General features: G+C 35.9%; 1 protein-coding gene across 1 annotated transcript in view; it reads left to right on the forward strand.

The window, feature by feature from the left end:
* The window catches only part of Sos2 (SOS Ras/Rho guanine nucleotide exchange factor 2), an 85,542-nt gene that overhangs the window by 58,022 nt on the left and 5,360 nt on the right, over nucleotides 1-22,160 (forward strand). Inside the window, exons 11-20 of the mRNA XM_028781837.1 lie at nucleotides 490-571; nucleotides 1,954-2,076; nucleotides 5,226-5,329; nucleotides 8,246-8,468; nucleotides 11,704-11,823; nucleotides 11,974-12,136; nucleotides 13,681-13,798; nucleotides 15,937-16,109; nucleotides 18,742-18,858; nucleotides 20,743-21,004. Coding sequence (XP_028637670.1) covers nucleotides 490-571; nucleotides 1,954-2,076; nucleotides 5,226-5,329; nucleotides 8,246-8,468; nucleotides 11,704-11,823; nucleotides 11,974-12,136; nucleotides 13,681-13,798; nucleotides 15,937-16,109; nucleotides 18,742-18,858; nucleotides 20,743-21,004 — 1,485 coding nt within the window. The remainder of the gene's footprint in view (nucleotides 1-489; nucleotides 572-1,953; nucleotides 2,077-5,225; nucleotides 5,330-8,245; nucleotides 8,469-11,703; nucleotides 11,824-11,973; nucleotides 12,137-13,680; nucleotides 13,799-15,936; nucleotides 16,110-18,741; nucleotides 18,859-20,742; nucleotides 21,005-22,160) is intronic.

The raw sequence follows: 22,160 nt of genomic DNA on the forward strand, positions 1-22,160 counted from the left end.
AGACTAGTAAGTGCTCACCTAGAGACTAGGACCCAATGGCTAAGAACACTTCACAGTTGATGGGGCAGGGGACAGGGAAGGGCACCACAAATAAACAATCACAAAAAATCAAAAGAGTGAAAAAGTCATTAAACATTTCTAAAGTGTGTTATTAATTCCAGTGACAATAAATACTTGTAGAATGTTTATTTAAAATTAAATTTGAAAATGATCCCTATTCTCATCTAGAATTAGATTTTCTACTTGAGAAGTAGAGACAGCAAGATAAGGAGTTCAAGGCTATCCTTGGCTACATAGTGATTTTTGAAGCCAGCCTGTGCTACATGAGTTCTTGTCCATATGTGGGGTTGGGGGGGTACATCTGTCAGGAAAAAGCTACAGTGGAAGAAGCCAAAGTTAAACAAAAAGGAAAGAAAGGAAAGTGGTACTTCGAGTTACTTAAAATGGATAAAGTTAAACATGAATCTGTTCTTTGCTCAACTTTTTCAGATCCCAATTTTGTTCGTACTTTTCTTACTACATATCGTTCATTTTGTAAACCACAGGAATTGCTAAGCTTGCTGATAGAACGGTAAGAAAGACATATTTCAACTCTTTTACATCTTTGTGCTTTGCAAAGGTCCGAGTAACACTTAAGACCTGCTTGGTATAAGGCCAATAAAACTACTGTTCTCTTCACCAGGCTTGCCCAGCCTTTGCTGAGGAGGGCTCTTCAGTGGGAAACAGAAAAAACAAGCTTCAAGGATAAAATCTGTGTATTTTAATAAAGTTTATTTTGTTCCTTAAAGATGCATCTTTCCCTTTATGTTTTTTTTTGTCTTTTTTGTTTTTTTGTTTTTGTTTTTTGTTTTGTTTTTCGAGACAGGGTTTCTCTGCATCTTTCCCTTTAACTTTTACAATAAACTTGTTATGATAAATTTCAAAATATATACAAGGATAGAGAGTATTATACTTTTATCTATCATCCAGCTTCATAAGTCACTGACTTTTCTCATGTTCCCTACAGATTTAATCATCCTACCCCCAGGATTATTTTGAAGTAGATTCTAGACCATGGATTTTATCTAAATATTTCTGTATGCATCTCTAAAATAGTGGTTCTCAACCTTCCTAATGCTGTGACCCGTTAATACAGTTCTTCATCTTGTGATGACCCTCCACAAACCATAAAATAATCTTTGCTGCTATTTCAAAACTGATTTTGCTACTGTTAGGAATCACAATGTAAATATTTTTGAAGATGGAGGTTTGCCAAAGGGGGTCATAACCCATGGGTTGAGAACTTCTGTTCTAAAAGATAGTTTGTTATTTTTAAAACTCATGTATTATTGACCCTAAAAATGAACAATTTCTGTATTATTTATTTATAAATATTAAGGTTTGAGCTGAAATTTTTACCATGTTTTAAGTAGTATTTTAAGTGCCTTACAGTTTAAAATTTAAAATGTGAACCTTTTCTATGCTGATCAGTGTGCTACCTATGAAACTTTTTTGAAAATAAAAATAAGAATACAGGGCCTAGAAAGATATCTCAGGGATTAAGAGCAAGTAACTGCTCTTCCAGAACCCAAGTTTGGCTCCCTGTACCCACATTGCCTGAAACTCTTAATGCCTCTGGCCTCTGTGCGTGTACACACACACAGAATATACACACACAGTATACATACACACAGTACACACACACAGTACCTACACACACATAGCACACACACACAGAAGTAACAATAATAATAAAAATAAATTCTTAAAAGGAAAGACTACACACCTTGTACTGGTTATTAGCCAAAGGCTGTTTCCTTATGTGTGCAGTTTCTTAAGGAGGGTAAGCAGTAATTATGTTTTCAACATAATAAGAGAAAAAGGATTACCAAGCCACAACATTTTTCTTGTTGCATTCAAAGTCTCTTTTATTTATGTATAAACAAATTTCTCTTCTTTTGATTTTATTCTTAGGTTTGAAATTCCAGAACCAGAACCTACTGAGGCGGACAAGCAGGCCTTAGAGAAAGGCGAGCAGCCAATCAGTGCAGATCTGAAAAGATTCCGCAAGGAATACGTCCAGCCTGTGCAACTTAGGTTTGACCTGAATGTCACATCTTAAAATATTTTCACTATATACTTGAAAGTATATACTTGTATATATACTATATATATACAAGTTCTTAGCTCTTAATTCAAATCCTTCTATTATTAACTTTATTTCAGTTGTTTCCTTCTATCTTTCTCTGTAGGATAATAATTAAATAACTAGCCCTGCCGGGCAGTGGTGGCGCATGCCTTTAATCCCAGCACTTGGGAGGCAGAGGCAGGCGGATTTCTGAGTTCGAGGCCAGCCTGGTCTACAGAGGGAGTTCCAGGACAGCCAGGGCTACACAGAGAAACCCTGTCTCGAAAAACCAAAAAAATAAAAAATAAAAAAAAATAACTAGCCCTAAAATAGTTTTAATTTTTAAATATGTTATTTGTATCATCTGTGTCTGTCACATGATAGATTATCTTCATACACCTATTTGTTTTTATTTTTGTTTGTACATGTGGTGTGTGTGCCTGTATGTATGCATTTTCACATATGTATGATACATGTGTATGCAGGTTTGCGTACATATGAGTCCCAAAGTTAGCATCTAGTGTGTCTCTCTTGATTGCTCTCTGCTCTATTTACTGAGACAAGCTAGTCTAGCTAGCCAGCTTTTTCAGGGAGTCTCCAGTGTCTCCCACATAGTGGAACCTGCTGAGTTACAGACAGCCACATAGAAACGTGCCTACTGTAGCCTCATTTGCCATTTTCTCCTTTCATAGCCCAGTATGCTAATATAGTAGTTGTGGATGCTTTCACAGTAGATAGTATTTGTGGAAGTTGTAGTTCCTTTCCTCCTCAGAATATCTGTAAATTTAATACTTTAAGGAATCTTTATCATAGTGAAAGAACATTTAATTACAGCAGGTATCTGTTGCTAGTACTTAGTTTGCCAGTTATTACTTGCTAGTGCTTTATCTTTTCTATCTTATCCTTGCAACATCATTCCTTTGTACTACTAGAAATACAACATAATTCTATGCCTACTTTATATATAAGGAAATAAAAACTTAGCAAGATAAAGTAATCTGAAATAGTTTCTATAAAGGGAGTGGGAAGATAAGGTTAAAACCCATGTCAGACCTCCTTAGCCAGCGTGCTTTCTCTTCTTATCTTTTTTTGTTGTTTTTTTTTTTATCTTGTTTTGTTTTTTGAGATAGAGTTTTCTGTGTATCCCTGGCTGTCCCGGAATTCTATTTTATAGACCAGGCTGGCCTCAAACTGAGATTCGCCTGCCTCTGCCTCCCAAGTGCTAGGATTAAAAGCATGTGCCACCAAGCCTAGCAAGACCCATACATCTTTTTACTACATGTCAGAAAGATCCTTTGTGTCCTCTCTAATAAAACTGTGTTCCACCTCCAAAGGCACTGTCCTATCGCTCCCTCCGTACACTAGAGTCATCTTTTTAGATGTGAGTTGAAATGTATTATCTTCATTTCAGACCCTTCCATTGGACCTGCTTTTGAGATTGATCTATGTTGCTTATATCAGTCATTTTTAAATATATTGATATGGTTGGCTCAGAATTACTGAATGGAAAGTTTAGGTACATATTCCATTACAGAGGGAGTTGTCAGGACTTCTCTAAACATTGTCAGAACACTGCATGTGAGTGCCTGTGTTTCATACCTTGCTAGTGTTTACAGACATGTCTGGTTTGTACCTCCACTGTATTGTTGAGTATACAATTGCTACTTGCTGTGATTTTGTTTTCCCTTAGGGACTCATGATGTTAAGAACTTGTGTTTCTTACTGATCATTCATACTTGTGTAGTCCAGAGTCTGGTTAGAGCTCCTTACCTGTTTCACTTGATCTTTTGTTTTGAAGTGGGATGTAGAGCTGAACCAAGAAGCTTGCTACTGCATTTTGTCGAGAAAAGGTTTTGCCAGTCTTTTCTTTCCACACAGTGGCTAGCCCACTGTTTTTCGTATTTTTCTTTGACAAGCTGAAACGTTTAGTTTTGGTAAAGTCTGATGCTAAGACTTTCTCCTTTCATATAGCAACCTTAGAATTGCGTGGCTCTTGGAGGAAATGGAACTATTTGAATTGAGCTAAGCATAAACTAGAGGCTAACAGTTCTGTGATCTTGGTGCAGTCCTAAGCTGCTGTGCCAGCCAGACACTCTGTAACATGAGGTTGTTTGATACAAATAGCACAACATACACTGAAAGTTAATTGTGTTCATTCTGCTGTGAGGAAAGAATAGGACCTAACTGGGGATAGTCATTTTTTTGAAGTAGTAAAACAAAAAATGCTAAAGTAACTAATTTATATTACAGTGTATTGGTGGTAGGGAGTGGAAAATTTTGTCTATATAGATGATTAAATCGGTGTACATGCAGTATCGTAAGTAATCATCTTGTGGCATCACAAAACAAATGCTCTGTCCAAAGTAGTGTTTTTGTCCTTGGAAATAAACTACAAGATTATATACTTATTTGTAGCTTACAAAGAAATGATAACAGTTGAATTCAAAATCAAATACACTAAATGCTAGTTTTTTATTTTATTTGGAAAATGCATCAAAATTTATATCTTAAAAATGATTTCAGGGGCCTGTGGAAAGGGATAAGGCCAGAAAATACTTGCCATTACAAGCATGAGGACCTGGCTTCAATTCTCAGCACCCCTGTAGAAATATTAAGTGTGCTAGTGTAGTGTGAGACTGTTATCCCGGAACTGGAGAGGTAGAGACAGGAGGATCCTGGGAGCATACTGGTCAGCCCATCTAGCTTAATTAGTGAGCTTCAGGTCCAGTGTGAGACCATGTCTCATGATGATGATGAGGAGGAGGAGGAGGAGGAGGAGGAAGAAAAGGAGAAAGAGGAGGAAGAGGAAGAAGAGGAGGAGTGATTGAAGAAGACATGTGATATTGGTTGACTTTAGTGCACACACCCATATAATGCCTTTTCCGTGTAAGAAATTTAAAAAATATTTCATACTATGAAGCATGATTCTTTTACATAAGTAAAAAAGTCCCTTTTCTTAAGATAAATGTGTAATAAAGCACAGAGTGAGGTTTTATACTTTACAGTATTTAAAAGTTTCAATTTAGTGCACATTCTGAAAAACAATCTTCTTAATATTTTTGAGCTCTATGTAGTATTGAGTGTAGCTCTCAATAAATGTCTCCTTCCATTTTATCAGGGTCTTGAATGTCTTTCGCCACTGGGTTGAGCATCATTTTTATGACTTTGAAAGAGACTTGGAATTGCTTGAAAGACTAGAATGCTTCATTTCAAGTGTAAGAGGTATATTATTTAAAGGCTTGATTGACTCTTATGTTTGTTGTACATGAGTTTACTTTAGAAATTCTGTGACTTTTAGTTAAGAAAAAAACTAGTTGTCATGCTTGCAAAACTAAAATAATACTTAGGATATTTGCTGTTTGTTCTAAACAATGCCATGTGTCTTTAGTGTCACCTGCAGTTGAAAACCCTTGCCTTCTCAGATGGCTTTGTTCTTGTTTTCCATCAACACTGGAGATGGAGCACATATCTGCTATACAGGCAAGCCCTTAACCCTGAGCAGCCCCTCTCAGCTCCCTTTTGAAGTGTTGGAGAATACCTCTTTTAAAGAAGACAAAAGCTTCTTTTCATTTATTTATTTTTACTTTTAAGATATTTAGGGGCTGGCATGGTGCTGTTTGAGAGGACTGGAGTCCCATTCCCAACACCAGTCATAATGCTTAATTGCCCAAACTTCAGCTCCAGGCTGTCTGAAACCCTCGTCTAGCCTCTGTGAATACTTGAATATACATGGTGTACACACACATACACACAGGTGCACACACACAGGTACACATACACACTTTCATACTCATGTAAAAATTATATGAAAAATTTTTAACATTTTATGTCAACTCAAGGTTGTCACTCCTTTAGCTAAATAAAAACATGACTAGTTTTGCCTCCTACTCCCCCTATTCCTCTTATTCTTTAATTTTGGATCATTAACATTGAAGAAAATGTATTTACTTGTGGAAAAGTACTTCAGGAAAAATATCTTCTGCACTGGAAAGGTAAGAGTTTCCTACTTGAAGGTCAGAATCACAGCGTTGAAGTGAAACTCCAGGACTTGACAATTAAACATACAGATGTTATCAAAATATGTACTATTAATAAAGTATATATGTTTTAACTAACAATATAAGACGTTGCCTGAAAATAATGTAGCAAGCCAGCCTTCCCCATTTCCTGTTTGCTCTTCTTGTTATAAATAAAAGCATAAAACAAATGTTCTGGCTCAGTTTCCAAGTTTTCAATCTGTACTTGGCTGGCTCCATTTTTCTGAGCTTGTGATTTGAAAGAATACCAAGACAAAGGGTGTAGTAGAATAAAGCTGTTCACCTCACAGCAACCAAGGAGCAAAGAGCTTACTTGTTCTTTAAGAGGAATTTTGCTCAAAATAGAGGATGTGATTCCTTTGTCCTAAAACTTTGAGATGTCAAACAGAATTTTTATTGTTCATGTGTGTCTCAATTGTTCATAATACTAAATTAGGTTTAAAATTTATTTTTATAATTTATTATCTTTTAAAATTTATGTATATGAATGATTTGCCTGTGTGTTTATCTGTGTGCCACACTCATTCTGGTGTCTGTAGTACTCAGAAGACTGCATTGCATCCTTAGAACTGAACATGCTAAACACTGAATCCTCACCATGCCGGTGATAGGAACCGAACCTGGGTCCTCTGCAAGAGCAGCCAGCGCTCTTAACTGCTGAGTCATCTCTCCAGACCCTTATTTTATATTTTTGAGAAAGGGTTTCATGTACCCCAGGATGGATTTGAACTCAATGTAGCCAAGGATGATTTTGAACTCTTGTTCTTCCTCTACTTTCCGTATACTAGGAATGAATTATATCAAAAGTATTAATGCAAACAGTAAGTTGTACATAATCTAAGCTTTAAAAATACATTTTATTTATTTATTTATTTAGAGAGTGTATGTTAATGTCCTACATTCTCTTTTGTACAAATTATATCTCAGAGTAAGCAATTATTTCATGAGGGAAAGTTAATTTTTTAATAGAAATAGCCTAGTAACTGAAGAATTAATGATATATCCCCACTCCCCAATGCTAATAAAATAATAAATCTGGGGCCAGAGTGATGGCTCGGTGGTTAAGAATGCTTATTGCTGTTGCAAAGGCCCTGGGTTCAGTTCCCAGTGACTATGTTATATGGCTCATAACTGCCTCTAACTGGCTCTGGGGAATCACACATCCTCTTCTGGTCTCCAAGGGTACTTCTGCGTGCATGTGCGCACCGGTGTGTGTGTGTGTGTGTGTGTTTGTGTGTACACTAATTTTTTTTAATAATCTAGAGACTTAGAATTAGTAAATATCACAAAAAGAAAGATAAACAGACATTCTGTATTAGAATTAGAATACATGCCTATAACTTGGGGAAAATCCACAGAACAAACACAACAGGATAAGTAATTCAGTTTCTTCAACAAATAAACTGCAAGCATTTTGAGTGATAAAAGAGGAGCTTGCATAAGGGAAGTGATGGATCGACTTAATGCCATGGTTGTGTCCTTTTTACACTTATGTTTGGCTATTTAGCTTACATGTTTGTCTTTGTACTATTGAGGCAAGAAGAGGGCGTTGGGTCCTCTGGAACTGGAGTCACAGATGGTTGCAGGTGCTTGCTATTGAAGCTGGCCCTGTGGAAGATCAGCTAGTACTCCAACCAGTGAGCCATCTCTCCAGCCCTTGTGTCCTTTCAAAAACAAGTCAACTATATGAAACATTTGAAAGTTAAACTTTCAAATACTAGCAAAACATGTGAAGACATTAATATTTTGCCTTAAGACAAAACATATTTTAAGACAAAACATAAGAAGACAAAAGACACTTTCCTGGATGTAGTGATTCTTGTCTTTAATACCAGCATTTGAGGAATACAGGCCCAAGGATTTAAGAGTTTAAAACTAGTTTTTGGACGCCATAGTTAAACGCTGTCTGAAAAAAAGATGTTAAGGATCAGTTTCTATATGTAACAATGGTATTTGATTACTTTGGAGGTTTTAAAATTATCTGCTTAAATATTAATGAAATGATAATGTCTTGTACTTGTGGAAGCCAAGTGATAATTGATCTTGCCATTTGCAGTGATGTTTGTCAAGTAAAAGGGTTTTCTGTTTGTTTCCCCACTAGGGAAAGCCATGAAGAAATGGGTAGAATCCATTGCTAAAATCATCAAGAGGAAGAAGCAAGCTCAGGCAAATGGAATAAGCCATAATATTACCTTTGAAAGTTCACCTCCACCAATTGAATGGCACATAAGTAGAGCGGGACAGTTTGAAACATTTGACCTTATGACACTTCATCCGATAGAGATTGCACGGCAGTTAACACTTTTGGAATCTGATCTCTACAGGTAGATTGTGTTTCTTTCTTGCTTTATTTCAAGAACTCTGAATATATTTCTTAAGTGTTTCCAGAATACTTCGCTAGTTATTTATCACTGTTTAAGAATAGCTCTGAGCCAACACAATGAAAGAACTGACCTCTCTTAAGTTGTCCCCTGACCTCCACAGGTCAGGCGCGCTCTCGCTCGCTCTCTCTCTCTCTCTCTCTCTCTCTCTCTCTCTCTCTCTCTCTCTCTCTTCCAATAATTTTGTGTGTGTGTGTATGTGTATGTGTGTGTAATGGGAGTTATTACAAAAGAGGTCCTACAGGCTTCCCAGCTCTGCCGCCAAGTTCCCTAGAGCCACTAATTCCTTCATAGCCGTAATCACCCGATTGTCAGTGGACCCAGTAAACCAGTAAAGTAAAACTCTAAAGCTTAAGATTAACCAAAGAGATTTATATATAAGCAAATACTCAAATCACAAGATGCACACACAGATTAGAAAAGTTATCCGATCTATCCTAACCTTTTCATATCATCTCTGCCAAAGGCTGGTTAAAGTCATGCTAGTTAACATCACCTTCCATCTCTGTCTCCCTGTCACTTCTACCTTTAGCTCCGCCTCCCTTTTCCGTATCCAATCATAGGCCTCCCACTGCAAATAGATTGGACAGGGAAATTTCTGCCACACACACACATAGACACACACACACACACTTCCCTACTTCCTAGATTACTTTAGACTGAGATTAGTACAGTCAGTCTGGATGAGAGATTCTTGGCAGATAAATGAATAGAATAAAGTATTAAGTGAGATAAGTCTTTTTCATTTACAACCCAGGCTCCAGTGACTACTCTATACCATGTAGGTAACTGCTCCCTGTTGAAAAATAAGCCCTTACCATGATGCCATCAAAGCCTTCCTGAATCCACAAGCCTTTTTTTATATCCTAGCCAGGTGTGGTGGAATAAGCCCGTCATCCCAGCAGTCGTGAGGTAGAGGGCAGGAGGATCAAGAGCTCAAGGCCAGCTTCCAGCTACATATAGCAAGTTTAAGGCCAACCTGGGCTACATGAGGCCTTCTCTGAAAAAAATAAAGTAGACACAAAGTACAAAAAAATCCTGGAGAAGTTATCCTCATCAAGAGATTTTTTTAAATTAATTTATTTTTTGTAATGGGTAGTTGGGCTCTGTGAATGTCTGCATCACAGTACATGCCTGGTGCCTGGGGGTATGGATCCTCTGAGACTGGAGTTACAGACACTTGTGAGCCACCATGTGGTTGCTAGGAATTGAACATAGGTCCTCTGGAAAACATAGCTAGTGCTTTTAACTGCTGAACCATCTCTCCAGTCCAGCAGATATAAAAAAAAAAAAAAAAAAAAAGATTGCACAGGAAAAAGCAAGGCTGTATAAACTTCAGTGCTATAGAGACTGTAGGAAAGAACCAGATATAAACTGTCTTCGTTAGAAGTGCGTCTGTGGTTGGCACTGGCCGGGCTATTCAGAATTTGACCTTTAACATGTCAGCAAGTATTTGTAAACAGCTTGTTAAGGTCATGCTATATCTTAAGTAATACAGAATTACTTAATGTGGAAGATAGTCTTTAAAATAGGTATATATTGTGATCTGTGACGGGTGGCATCAAGGAACTTGTTACTTGAGGCAACAAAGCATTTGTATTGAATAAAGTTTTCTCTCATGAATGAATGTGATATCAGTTTTAAAAAAATAAGATGAGTATCATTTTAAGTATGTGGCTCCATGTAGACATTCTTTGTGGCATAGAAATTCGTTTCTTTGTTCTATGATTTGTTTGATAGAAGAAAGGTAACATACAAACATTGATATTGTGCAAATTTCTAGTAAAATAATAGTTAAGAAAACATACTCTACAAAAGCCAGGCATAGTGGCACATGCCTACAGTCCCAGCACTTGGAAGGCTGGGGGGAGAAAAATCAAGAGTTCAAGGCTATATTCTCATACAGAGAGAATCAAGACCAGCCTGAACTACATTAATCCCTGTCTAAGAAAACAATAAATATGCTCCAAAAACTTTTAGCAAGTACCCATTTGTCTTCAAATCTACCTGCCAAATTTTTTAAAAAGATTTATTTATTTATTTTATGCATGTGAATACACTGTAGCTGCCTTCAGACACACCAGAAGAGGGCATCGGATCTCATTACAGATGGTTGTGAGCCACCATGTGGTTGCTGGGAATTGAACTCTGGAACCTCTGGAAGAACAGTCAGTGCTCTTATCTGCTGAACCATCTCTCCAACCCCATAAAAAATTTTCTAAATATTGAAAACTATAGGACATTGATGGAAGTGCATTGGACAGTTTTTAAATTATGCAGTCCTGACTCATTAATGATTTAATCTTCTCTTCTGATTTTCATTAGCTATTTCAAGCATTCCAAAAGTACAGATAATAATGACTGTTCATAGATATTAAAAAATTACAGGTAAAGTTGAAATTCTTATAATTCTCCTTAATTACACTGTTCTTCATACTTCCCAGGAAACTACCATGACCTATGCCTTGATGTTTATTCTTCCTCTGTTTGTCTTTATGATTTAGATATCTGTGTGCATAGTCCTAAGTAATACAAATCATTAGCATGCATATCTTAAAGCCACATATCTTTATGATACCACTCTTTACCAGGTTTTTAAAATTTATAGTGTTTTTGGTACTTGTTCAAGTTGATGTCCAGTTTCATTAGTTTATTTTAGCCACCATGCAATATTCCATTGTGACTATTCTGTAGTGTCTCTAGTGTCCTGATGGTGAGCTTCTATGCTGTTTGGGGTTTTCACTTTTGCAGACAGTATTTCCCTGAGCATCCTTGTAAATGCATTCCTTAGGACTGTGTCAGTTTATCCTTGGTATGTTCATAGGTGCCGAAGTGTTTTGTCAGTTACTCTGTGTCTTCAGGGCTGTGAGATATTACCAGGTTGTTTGTCAGGTGGTTGGTGGATCCATCTTTATGTCAGCATAGTTGTGGAGACAGACTTCGTGCTTTCTACTTACCTTTTACTGTAATCACCAGACTCCTTTAGGTGATGAGTATAAAAGAGGATTTTATTCTAGTTTTGTTTGTTTTTCCCCTGAGTGGTAAAACATATTTTCCAGGCTCTTTGGGTCTGTTTCTCTGTTAATTAATGTATTTCTCTATTTACTTTTAGAACTGCTTAGATAATTTGATACTAATCTTTTTAGGGTGAGTTGTATTGATGGTTGTTGTTTTACAGGAAAGTGCAGCCTTCTGAACTTGTAGGGAGTGTCTGGACCAAAGAAGATAAAGAAATAAATTCTCCAAATTTATTAAAAATGATTCGCCATACAACAAACCTCACTCTATGGTTTGAAAAGTAAGTTTTAATTTACTCTGTCTTATGTTCCTTAGTAGACATAATGTTAAGTCATATTTAAGCTAAAACTCTGGCTCTCTAAAGAAGTTTCTTGTTTTCCAAGTGAGGTGAGGAAGTTGTCTTAAGCCATGAATATTTTGTTGTTGTTAGATGCATTGTGGAAGCAGAGAATTTTGAAGAACGTGTGGCGGTGCTCAGCAGAATAGTGGAGATCCTGCAGGTGTTTCAGGATCTGAATAACTTCAATGGTGTGCTGGAGATAGTCAGTGCAGTCAATTCAGTGTCGGTGTACAGGCTAGACCACACATTTGAGGTAAGTTTTAGCTTGAATATTTCATCTTTGGGACAGCTGATAAAATTAACATAAGAGGTCACTTTTACTTATTTTTAAGCAAATGTTTTTTTAAACATTTGTTCTTCTGTCTTTTACCCTTCAATTCAGAGATAGAATTACTAAAGTATATATTTATGTATCAGCATATGCTGGTAAGTGTTTTTCCAGTGACATATTGATAGTCTCATCAATGGCAAAGAATTTTATTATATATTCAATATACAAATTATTTCTTAGTTGCTGCAATGTATAGTAAAAAGAGATAATCCTTTCTGAAACCTAAGTTATTCTATTTTATAGATTGTTAATAGATTGCTATAGATTGTTAATAGATTGTTAATAGATTGTTTATAGATTGTTAATCTATTTTATAGATTGTTATATTTTAAATTATGTTTAATATTTCTTTGAGAAATTTTGGGAGATACAGAAGTATATATATTTTGTGGTCTTTAATTTAAACATGAGCATCATATTTTACACAGATATTTGTGACATGCATCTTATTTTTATAAACATTCTATAAACATAGTTTATCTCTCAAGACAAGGGTTTTTTGATTTGTTTGTTTTTAGTGGCTACATAGTTTTCTGTCCTGTGAGTGAATTATAATTTAGTCCATCATTCTATTTGGGAACAATTAAGCTAATTTTGTATTTTCATTTGCATATATAATTTATCGTGGACCATTAATTAATTAATTGTCTCTGTGAAAGCCTGATTCTTTCCCTAGAATTAGTTTCTGGAGACAGACCTCCTGTCCCCAGAGTTTAGGTTCAATTCCTAGCATCCACATGGAAGCTTACAACCATCTCTTACTTCAATTCTAGGAGATCTGACACCCTCTTCTGACTCTGGAGACAGAGATTTTTTTGTTTTTTCAGACTTTTGGTACTTTGATAAGGATTTTGCCCTAAACATTAAATTTTTATATTTGATATGATATATGGATCTCAAGTATAATGCTCACTGTGGGTTTGTTATAATATATATTTGCTTGTATTCATCATTGATTATAAGTTACTTTATTTCCTATAAGAAAAATATAGTAATGAAATAAAAAAAAAAAAGAAATGCCTATGGTTACTTTATTCACTAGATTTCCTTCAAGTTTTCCTACCTTCCTACATTTTCTTATTACTAAGATTTGCCCTCAACTTCACAAGACCTTTTAGTCAAAGAACATTTAGCCCTGAAGGATCATAGTTCTTCTTTCTTTCTGGCCCTGTAATTTACACCTAGGTGATTAAAATGATAAAAAAATAAGGCCCCAAGGGAGAATTTTTTTATTCCTAAATCTTCTAATTTATAGTAGAAAGAAAAAAATTCTTAGTTTTTATATTTATAGATAAAAAATAGAACAACTCAGTTTAGCAAGTATCCAAAGGAGTAAGACTCATAATTTTTAAGCTGATTTTAAGTATTTGTAAACTTTTGTAAATTCCAAAGTTTTATATTCTTATGGATATTTACACATGATTGAATTATATGCAAGAATTATATTCAACTTACATGTTTTAAAGGCATTGCAGGAAAGGAAGCGGAGAATTTTGGATGACGCTGTGGAATTAAGTCAGGATCACTTTAAAAAATACCTAGTAAAACTTAAATCAATCAATCCACCTTGTGTGCCTTTTTTTGGTAAGTCATTAAATATAAATATTATATTTTGAAGATGAATGTGTTGTATCCAAAAGAGACTTTTGGTCTTTCTAAATAGATTGTTCTTATGTCATATATATGAATTTATTAATTTTCTGTATTGATAAATAAAAGGTAAAAAAATTTCTGTTGTCTGTATAATGAAGATGAAGATAATTACTCAAGGTTATAAGAATTGAAAATATTTTATCTGTACTACTTATGTGAAGACTCTTCTGAAGTGCAACTATTATTTTTACTTATATATGACACATTTGCATTGTTTTTAATTATCAGCATAAAAGTGCTTTTGCAGAGACTTTATAAAACCTTTTTTAGGATTGCATGATTAATATAAATTACATTGAGCAGAGCTTTTTGATGGGACTCTTTATTAACTATAATTATGCATAATAGTAAGCGCACACTGAGAAAAGCATCATGAGGCGGTTGTGTGTGAGCATCATAGAGCACACTGATACACTCCTGAATGGTCCAGGCCAGTCAGTTACTATGGTCTCTTCAGAGATCTTTTCTTTTCTTTTTTCTTTTCTTTTTTTTTTTTGTTTTGTTTTGGTTTGGTTTTTTCGAGACAGGGTTTCTCTGCATAGCCCTGGCTGTCCTGGAACTCACTCTGTAGACCAGGCTAGCCTCGAACTCTCGAACTCAGAAATCTGCCTGCCTCTGCCTCCCAAGTGCTGGGATTAAAGGCGTGCGCCACCACCGCCTGGCAAGAGATGTTTTCTTTGTTGTTCTTTTAAATACAGTCTTGCTTATAATGCGCAGGTTGATCTCAAACTCCTGGACTCAAGCAGTTCTGCCTCAGTGTCCTAAACACAGCACTGTTTCATACCAAACTTTTTCCTTTATAAGTAAAATTACACTCTAAAATAACATAATGACAAAACTATAGCATAGCAAATGCATAAACCAGCATATGCAAACTGTTGCCCACCTGACATAGTTACATTGCTGTATTTATATGTTGGGTCAGCAGGAGTCTGTTTATACCAGAGTCACCAGAAATACCTGAGTCACACATTGTACTGTAATATTACAGCAACTGTTAACGCTTTCCTCAGTTCCTGTTTATTTGGGGGGTGGTTCTGGTGATTAAGCATAAACTATAGTTTATTGCAATCTCTTGGTGCCATTGTTGTATATATTATCGCCCATAGTTTAAACATAGTTATGTGACACATGACTGGCTTCGCTGGTGGAATTGGATGGTTATTTAAATCAAGGTTTTTTTTTTTTTTTTAACTGTAGTACTGTTGATTGCAATTAAGAGGAAATAATTGTTGTGAAGGTTGTCAATCACATTGTAAGATATTTAGCAGACTCCTGACCTCCTACTCACTGGAGTCCAGTAGTGCCCTAATCTTTTAATTACCAGAAATGTTTGAAGATATTCCCAACTATTCCTTGAAGGACAAAATTGCTTTTAGCCACAACCCACTAATTTAAATGAACCAGTAATTATGCATAAAAAGGGATTAGAACTTTTTTTTAAAGTAATGAGCTTTGAGAAGCAGTTTGTCTTACTGTTCTTAAGCAAAATTGCTTAATTTGTTTATAGTCACTTAAAGATCATTGGCAGTAAATATTTTAAATATTAAAATATTTGATTATACAAAGTTTTAACACACAGAGTTTAGATATTTTTAGCTTGCCATTTCTTAATTTTGGGATTTGCTAGAGATTGTTGTTATACAACTTTATGAATATACTGAATGTCATTGAATTGCACAACTTAAAATGATTAATTTTGTGTTGTATACATTTTACTTCAATGAAATTAAGTTCTATAGATGTGTAACTAAGATGTATGTAGAACAAAGATAATAATACTAAAAAAAAAAGAAATTACAAACAATAAACTTTATATACTATAAAAAAAAAAGAATAGCCCTTAATGTTAGTGAAGGGTAGTCTTCCTTTTCTCTATATTTTAAACTCTGTTACAGATTGTTACTAGGGAATCATCTGGGTCTGGACATTTTTCCTTTTCACCTTTCTGAAGTGGGAAAACTGAGTTCTGCAGTGTGTCTTCCAGCTCTACCAGACCAATTGTCTTCCCAAATGATTGATTAAATGAGATCAGTCTTAAAATAACTTTAAACATTTTTTTTTGCTAGGAATATATTTAACAAATATTCTGAAGACTGAAGAAGGGAACAGTGACTTTCTAAAGAGGAAAGGGAAAGATTTGATCAATTTCAGTAAGAGAAGGAAAGTGGCTGAAATAACCGGAGAGATTCAGCAGTATCAGAACCAACCATACTGCTTACGGACAGAACCAGAAATAAGGGTAAATATTTTCTTATTAATCTTTGAAAGAGATAGCATTAAATTCTATGGAATTGCTAAAAAGTATCACAGAGATACACATGTTCTCTTGAAAGTAAGCTGCACTTGTGACCGTGATGTAATACAGGTGTGTGTGCTGTACTAATCTTAAGGGCCTTCTCCTGAGAGCCCTGCCTCTTTGTGCTGTAGAACATCTGTGCAATAAAATAAAACCCCACTGCTGCTGCTGTAATTGAGTGATAGCCATTTTAGGTGTCTCACATGTCTGACATAGCGTTGACTCCTTCATGTGATCACTGTGAAGGACTTGGAGAATAGCAGGTATATATGCATAATAGATTTTTTTAAAAATGTTCTGTCAGTTGGGTTTCGTTTTGAGTAGTAATGTTTAATATAGCTCATAATAGTACCACACACACACAAAAAGAAAGTGGTGATGAGCTGCTAGTGGCCATCAGTTTTATCCCTTCTGTCCTCAGTCTGCCTGCCCTCTGCTGTGGAACGTCACAGGAATTAGAGTCTGCAATGCATTTCCCATGACAATAATATTGTAATGTAGTTGAGTACTCTTGAAATAGTACTTTTCTCATTTGTGTCTCAGAAACATCAACTAGTACATTCCCGTGATCTTCTTTATGCCTCTTACCATCATTCAGAGCAAATCTACCTTCCTTAGAATTGAGTCAACGTAAATTTAAAATTAATCAGGCCCAGGCATGATGGCTTATGCACATAATCCCAACACTTGAGAGGTAAGGGCTAGAGGATCAGGAGTTCAGGGTCATTCCCTAATAGATAGAGGTCAACCTAGGCAACATAAGACCCAGTCTCTAAAGAAATAAATAGCATAGCCATTCACTTTTCAAGGCAGACTTAACTAATAAAATAAAGCAAAGCTTGGGAAAATAGAGTGCATTGGGATAAGTATATTCAAAAGTAACTTAAAAGACAATTATAGCTTTAATTTTTCCAAGACCAAAAAAATAAAAGAATAAAAAAAAACCCAAACCTGTGTTTATCTATATTTTAATAGTAAATAAATATTTAAATAGTAAATTAAAAATCTACTATGAATATATATTTTAAGCTTTAAGTTTTTAAGTAGAATATTGAGATGATTTAGTAAAATGCCAGAAACAATGTGAGTGCGCGCTGTTACAGCTTTTTATAAAGGATGAAATTACTGTTGCCTGATAGCATCTTAATTTATCCATGATGATTTCAAGAAGAAACTGTATATTAAAGCAAAAATATAGTTTTCTGACATTTGTAAAATGCCTGAAAAATAGAAAGGATTTTATATTAAATCTAAACTTTATTTTACCTACTGGTAAAGTTAAAACTCTGCTTTTATATGTCCTCATAAATCCCTATAAAATTCAATAAAGCGAGCCAGCTAGGCATAGTAGCACATGCCTGTGATCCCTGCATTTGGAAAGCTGAGGCAGGAGGATTACAAGTTCAAAGCAACCTGAGCTTTTTTAGAGACCCTATGTCAAAAAAAAAAAAATTAAGCTAAACCCAGTAATTGGATTCCAATGTTTATTATGTTTAGAAATAATAAAACAGCATAAGAAACATATATATAACGTTGTACACAGTTTATAATTATTAGTGTACTAATGAGTTAGAAAATACCTGTGCAAGTGACTGTATGGAGATTAGTGAAATCAGTCCTAGAACATGTCGGATGAGTAACAGTGTTTGCAGTAATGTATCACACAGATAATAAAGTCCAGGGACACTCTCTAAGTAAAATCAAAGTCTCTGATCAATGAAATAACAGCTTCTTTTCCCTTTTTTGTTTTTTTCACCATTTAAGATACATGCCAGGCCCAATCATTTTATCATTTATAGTTTGAAAAACTGAGATGCAGAGCTAGAGACATGATTCAGCATTTAGAAGCATGCACTGTTCTTCCAGAGGACCAGAGTTCAGTTCCTATCAGCCAGGTCAAGCAGCTGACATCTTCCTGTAACTTCCCTGTGCACATAGGCACACAGATATGCACACACATACACCCATGCACACACAGAGATGCGCGCACTCACATTGTTTCTGGCATTTTACTAAATCATCTCAATATCCTACTTAAAAACTTAAAGCTTAAAATATATATTCATAGTAGATTTTTAATTTACTATTTAAATATTTATCTACTATTAAAATATAGTAGATAAACACAGGTTTGGGTTTTTTTTATTCTTTTATTTTTTTGGTCTTGGAGGGTAACACAGAAAAAATTAAAGCTATAATTGTCTTTTAAGTTACTTTTGAATATACTTATCCCAATTATCTCTGCGTTTTTTTCCTTGCTTACCTACTACATGCTGAGGTTTTCAGGCATAAGCTTCATTGTAAACTCTGTTGGTAGATGATTGGTGGTAATTTTGGTGTCATAGTGAGCAGGAAGATAGTTGCTAAGAAACAAGTGATGCCAACAACTGAGCTGAGAATTTGTTTATCGTACTAATAAACTGTGAGGCTAGCATGTTGTCTTAGTCACAAATAGCGAGCAGAAAGAGCAATCTGTATACACGTCTCAAATACTGTGATGTCTTGATTTGCTTTCTTGTTAAAGTTAATAGGATCTAATTTTAGTATATACATGTATTTATGTGTTTAATTCTAGAGATTCTTTGAAAACCTCAACCCCATGGGAATTTTATGTGAAAAAGAGTTTACAGATTATTTGTTCAACAAATCACTAGAAATTGAACCCCGAAACTGCAAACAACCACCTCGATTTGTAAGTCTATTCGTTATAATTATAGGAAGCTTTATCTCTTTTTAAAAATAATATTTTCAGGGGCCAGAGAGATAGCTAAGCAGTTAAGAGCACTGACTGCTCTTCCAGAGGAAGGACCTGAGTTCAATTCCTAGCAACCACATGGTGGCTCACAACTATCTGTAATGGGATCTGATACCCTTTTCTGGTATGTCTGAAGAGAGGAACAGTGTACTCACATACATAAAATGAATAAATCTTTAAATAATAATAATTTCAATGTTTAAAAACATATTCTCTTAAAATTGTTATATCACCAACAGCTGTTTTGTTGTTTTATTCTACAGTACTATTCTATTTCCAAAATTATATGTACAAGGTGGGATTGGGGCTTAGAGATTAGAACACATGTCTGAGGCCCTGGATCTACCCCCTAACATCACAGAAAAGAAAATAATACTTAGCAGAAAATGTCAGCCTTACAATAGAAACTAATTTTAAAAAGTAACAGTACTGGTTATAAAAACTAGGTCCATATGCATGCTAGGTATCCTTCATCTTAGTATCATTTATTTATCTCTCTGTTTTTGTACCTTCTGATGTAAAAGAAAAGATATATGAAAATGAGGCCCCAAAACAAGTAGCTGGATGGAACATGTGAGAAGCCAGGGAAGGAAAAAGTCGGTGTACTGTGCTGGGTACCACTAGCCTGCCATTAGGGTTCTGTGGTTACACCGGAGGACTCCCTCTCACTAGAATTGCTGCAGCAGTTTGTAGTTACTCCAGGAATTTGCATTGGAAAGCTCATCCTAAGTATCAAGGGGGAAAAATAAAAACAACTAGAACAAACCAACTTGTGGAAAACAGTGAACTAGGGCATTTTGTGCCATCTCGTTCTCATAATAGTTGAGTGAAATGGATTGTTTCCCAATGCTAGAGATCAAGCCCAAGGACATGGATGTTAGTAGGCAAGTGTCTTCCCACATGAACTCTACTTCAAGCCCAACTGTGTCATAAATCATTTCATCATTTTATAGTTTAAAAAACTGAGGCACAGGGCTGGAGAAATGACTCAGCATTTAGAGCATGTAGTACTCTTTCAGAGGACTATAGTTCAGTTCCCAGCGTCTATATCAAGCAGCTAACATCTTCCTGTAACTCCAGCTCCAGGAGCTCCAACTCCTGTCATCTCCACAGGCACTACACTCATGCATACATATCTAATTAAATGTAATAAAATGAATATTTTTAAAAGCTGAGACTCAGAAGAGTAAAATAGCTCTCAGGGATACATGGCTAAGTAGTTGACACATCTGTACTTTACCTAGTTTTTCTGATTCAGAATTCTCTGCAGTTTTGTTTGTTTCCATTATGTTACCACTGACGGGGGTTTAAAGCCAAGCAAGTTAGAATGGGAACCATGATAGTACTTCCACTGAAGTCATTAAAGTGCTAGGTAGGGGTTGTTCATTTGCTTAAGGTCGGGAGAAAAAAATTATCTCCTTTAAAAAATGAAGCACATATATTATGTTACGTAAATTCTGTTCACAGTAAATGTTTGTGAAATTAACACGTATATAGTATGAAAGAGAAATTTAGGATTTAATATGTAGGAGCAAAACATTGTTTACACAGCAATTTTAAGAATTTTATCTCTAAAATTATGTAAAAAGAGATTTACTTATTAAGCCCATGATAAACAGTCTAATCAAGTCAAGAAATTACTACAAAAATGTTACAGGCTACCCTTGAAGATCATGATTTTTAAAAGAATTCACGTAAAATAAGATAGCTGGAAGTTAAAAACAAATTACCTACACATCAGTGCTATTTTAACTGTACTTATTTACTTTTTCTACAAATCACCCACACATCAGTGCTATTTTAACTGCTTACTTTTTCTAGCCTAGAAAGTCAACCTTTTCCTTAAAATCTCCTGGAATAAGGCCCAATGCTGGCCGCCATGGCTCTACCTCAGGCACGTTACGAGGTCATCCAACGCCTCTGGAAAGAGAGCCTTATAAGATAAGCTTTAGCAGGATCGCTGAGACAGAGCCAGAATCAACAGTGTCCGCACCAACGTCTCCCAACACTCCATCCACCCCACCAGTGTCTGCTTCTTCAGACCACAGCGTGTTTCTAGATGTGGACCTCAATAGCTCCTGTGGTAAGTATGTAACAGAACCTTATCTTAAGAGGAGGAATTTGTGTTTTGAACAATTTGTTTCTTTCTAATTGTAGAGCTATAGAACCCTTGGTACCTGTGTGTTTGGTTAGTTGTAATTGTCAGTTGTTAGTTTTAATTGACACACTCTAGAATCACCTGGGAAGAGAGCGTTAATGAGGGATGGTCTAGGTTAGGTTGGTCTGTGAGCATGTCTATAGGGAATTGTCTTTGTGACATGAATTGAGGTGGAAAAACCTGAGCTCTGTGAATAGCACTGTTAAGTAAGCAGGGGATCCTGAACTATGTAATAGTGGATATGAGCATCTTGGTGTATGCCTTTAGCCTAGTACTCAGGAAGCAGAGGCAGGTGAATGGGTCTCTTAAGTCCAAGGCCAGCCTGGTCTATGTAACAAGTTTCTAGCCTGCCTGGGCTACACTGGAATGTACTGTCTCTTAGAAAGAGGTGGAAGTGAGCTGAGCACGGGCATGCACTCTGCTCTCTGGCCCTGATTATGGACTGTAACCTGGAACTGTGCCGAAACAAGCCCTTTCTCCTGCTTTTGTCAGGGTGTTTATCACAGCAACACAAAACAAAACTAAGATACTGTGTTGGTATGGATAGTGCCATCTAAGTGCAAAAGTAGTGCTTTTCTTTTAGAAGGAGCAAAGCATCCTGTGGTGGTGGCTACACTTTTAATTCTAGTACTTGAAAGTCAGAGGCAGGTGGAACTTTGAGTTCAAGGGAGGGAGATCCACAGAGTGAGTTCCAGGGCAGCCAGGGCTACACAGAGAAACCCTTTCGGGGGCGGGGGAGGAGTGAGGAGGAGCAAAGCATTGTTTATTCGTTGTATGTGTATATTTTCCAGTTTATTCAGTTAACAGGGTTTTTTTTTTAATATTACTTTTTGGAGTAATGGGTAATAAAACAAGGACAGAAATGGAAAGGGATTGTGATAGAAAAAGAATCGCTTAGGCTACAAAAGGAGAACCATTGTAGGTACAATGAATATCAAGTTCGTGTTACAAACTGGCACAGCAGAAGGTGGTGGTAGTGGTTTGTTATTTCTATGGTGCATTTTACTTTGGGGGGGGGCAGGGGTTGAGACAGGGTCTCTCTACCTATGTACCTTACCTGTCCTCACTGTGTAGACTAGGC

This window comes from Grammomys surdaster, unplaced genomic scaffold (genome assembly GCF_004785775.1).
Source record: "Grammomys surdaster isolate TR1022 unplaced genomic scaffold, NIH_TR_1.0 98, whole genome shotgun sequence".
Lineage (NCBI taxonomy): Eukaryota > Metazoa > Chordata > Mammalia > Rodentia > Muridae > Grammomys > Grammomys surdaster.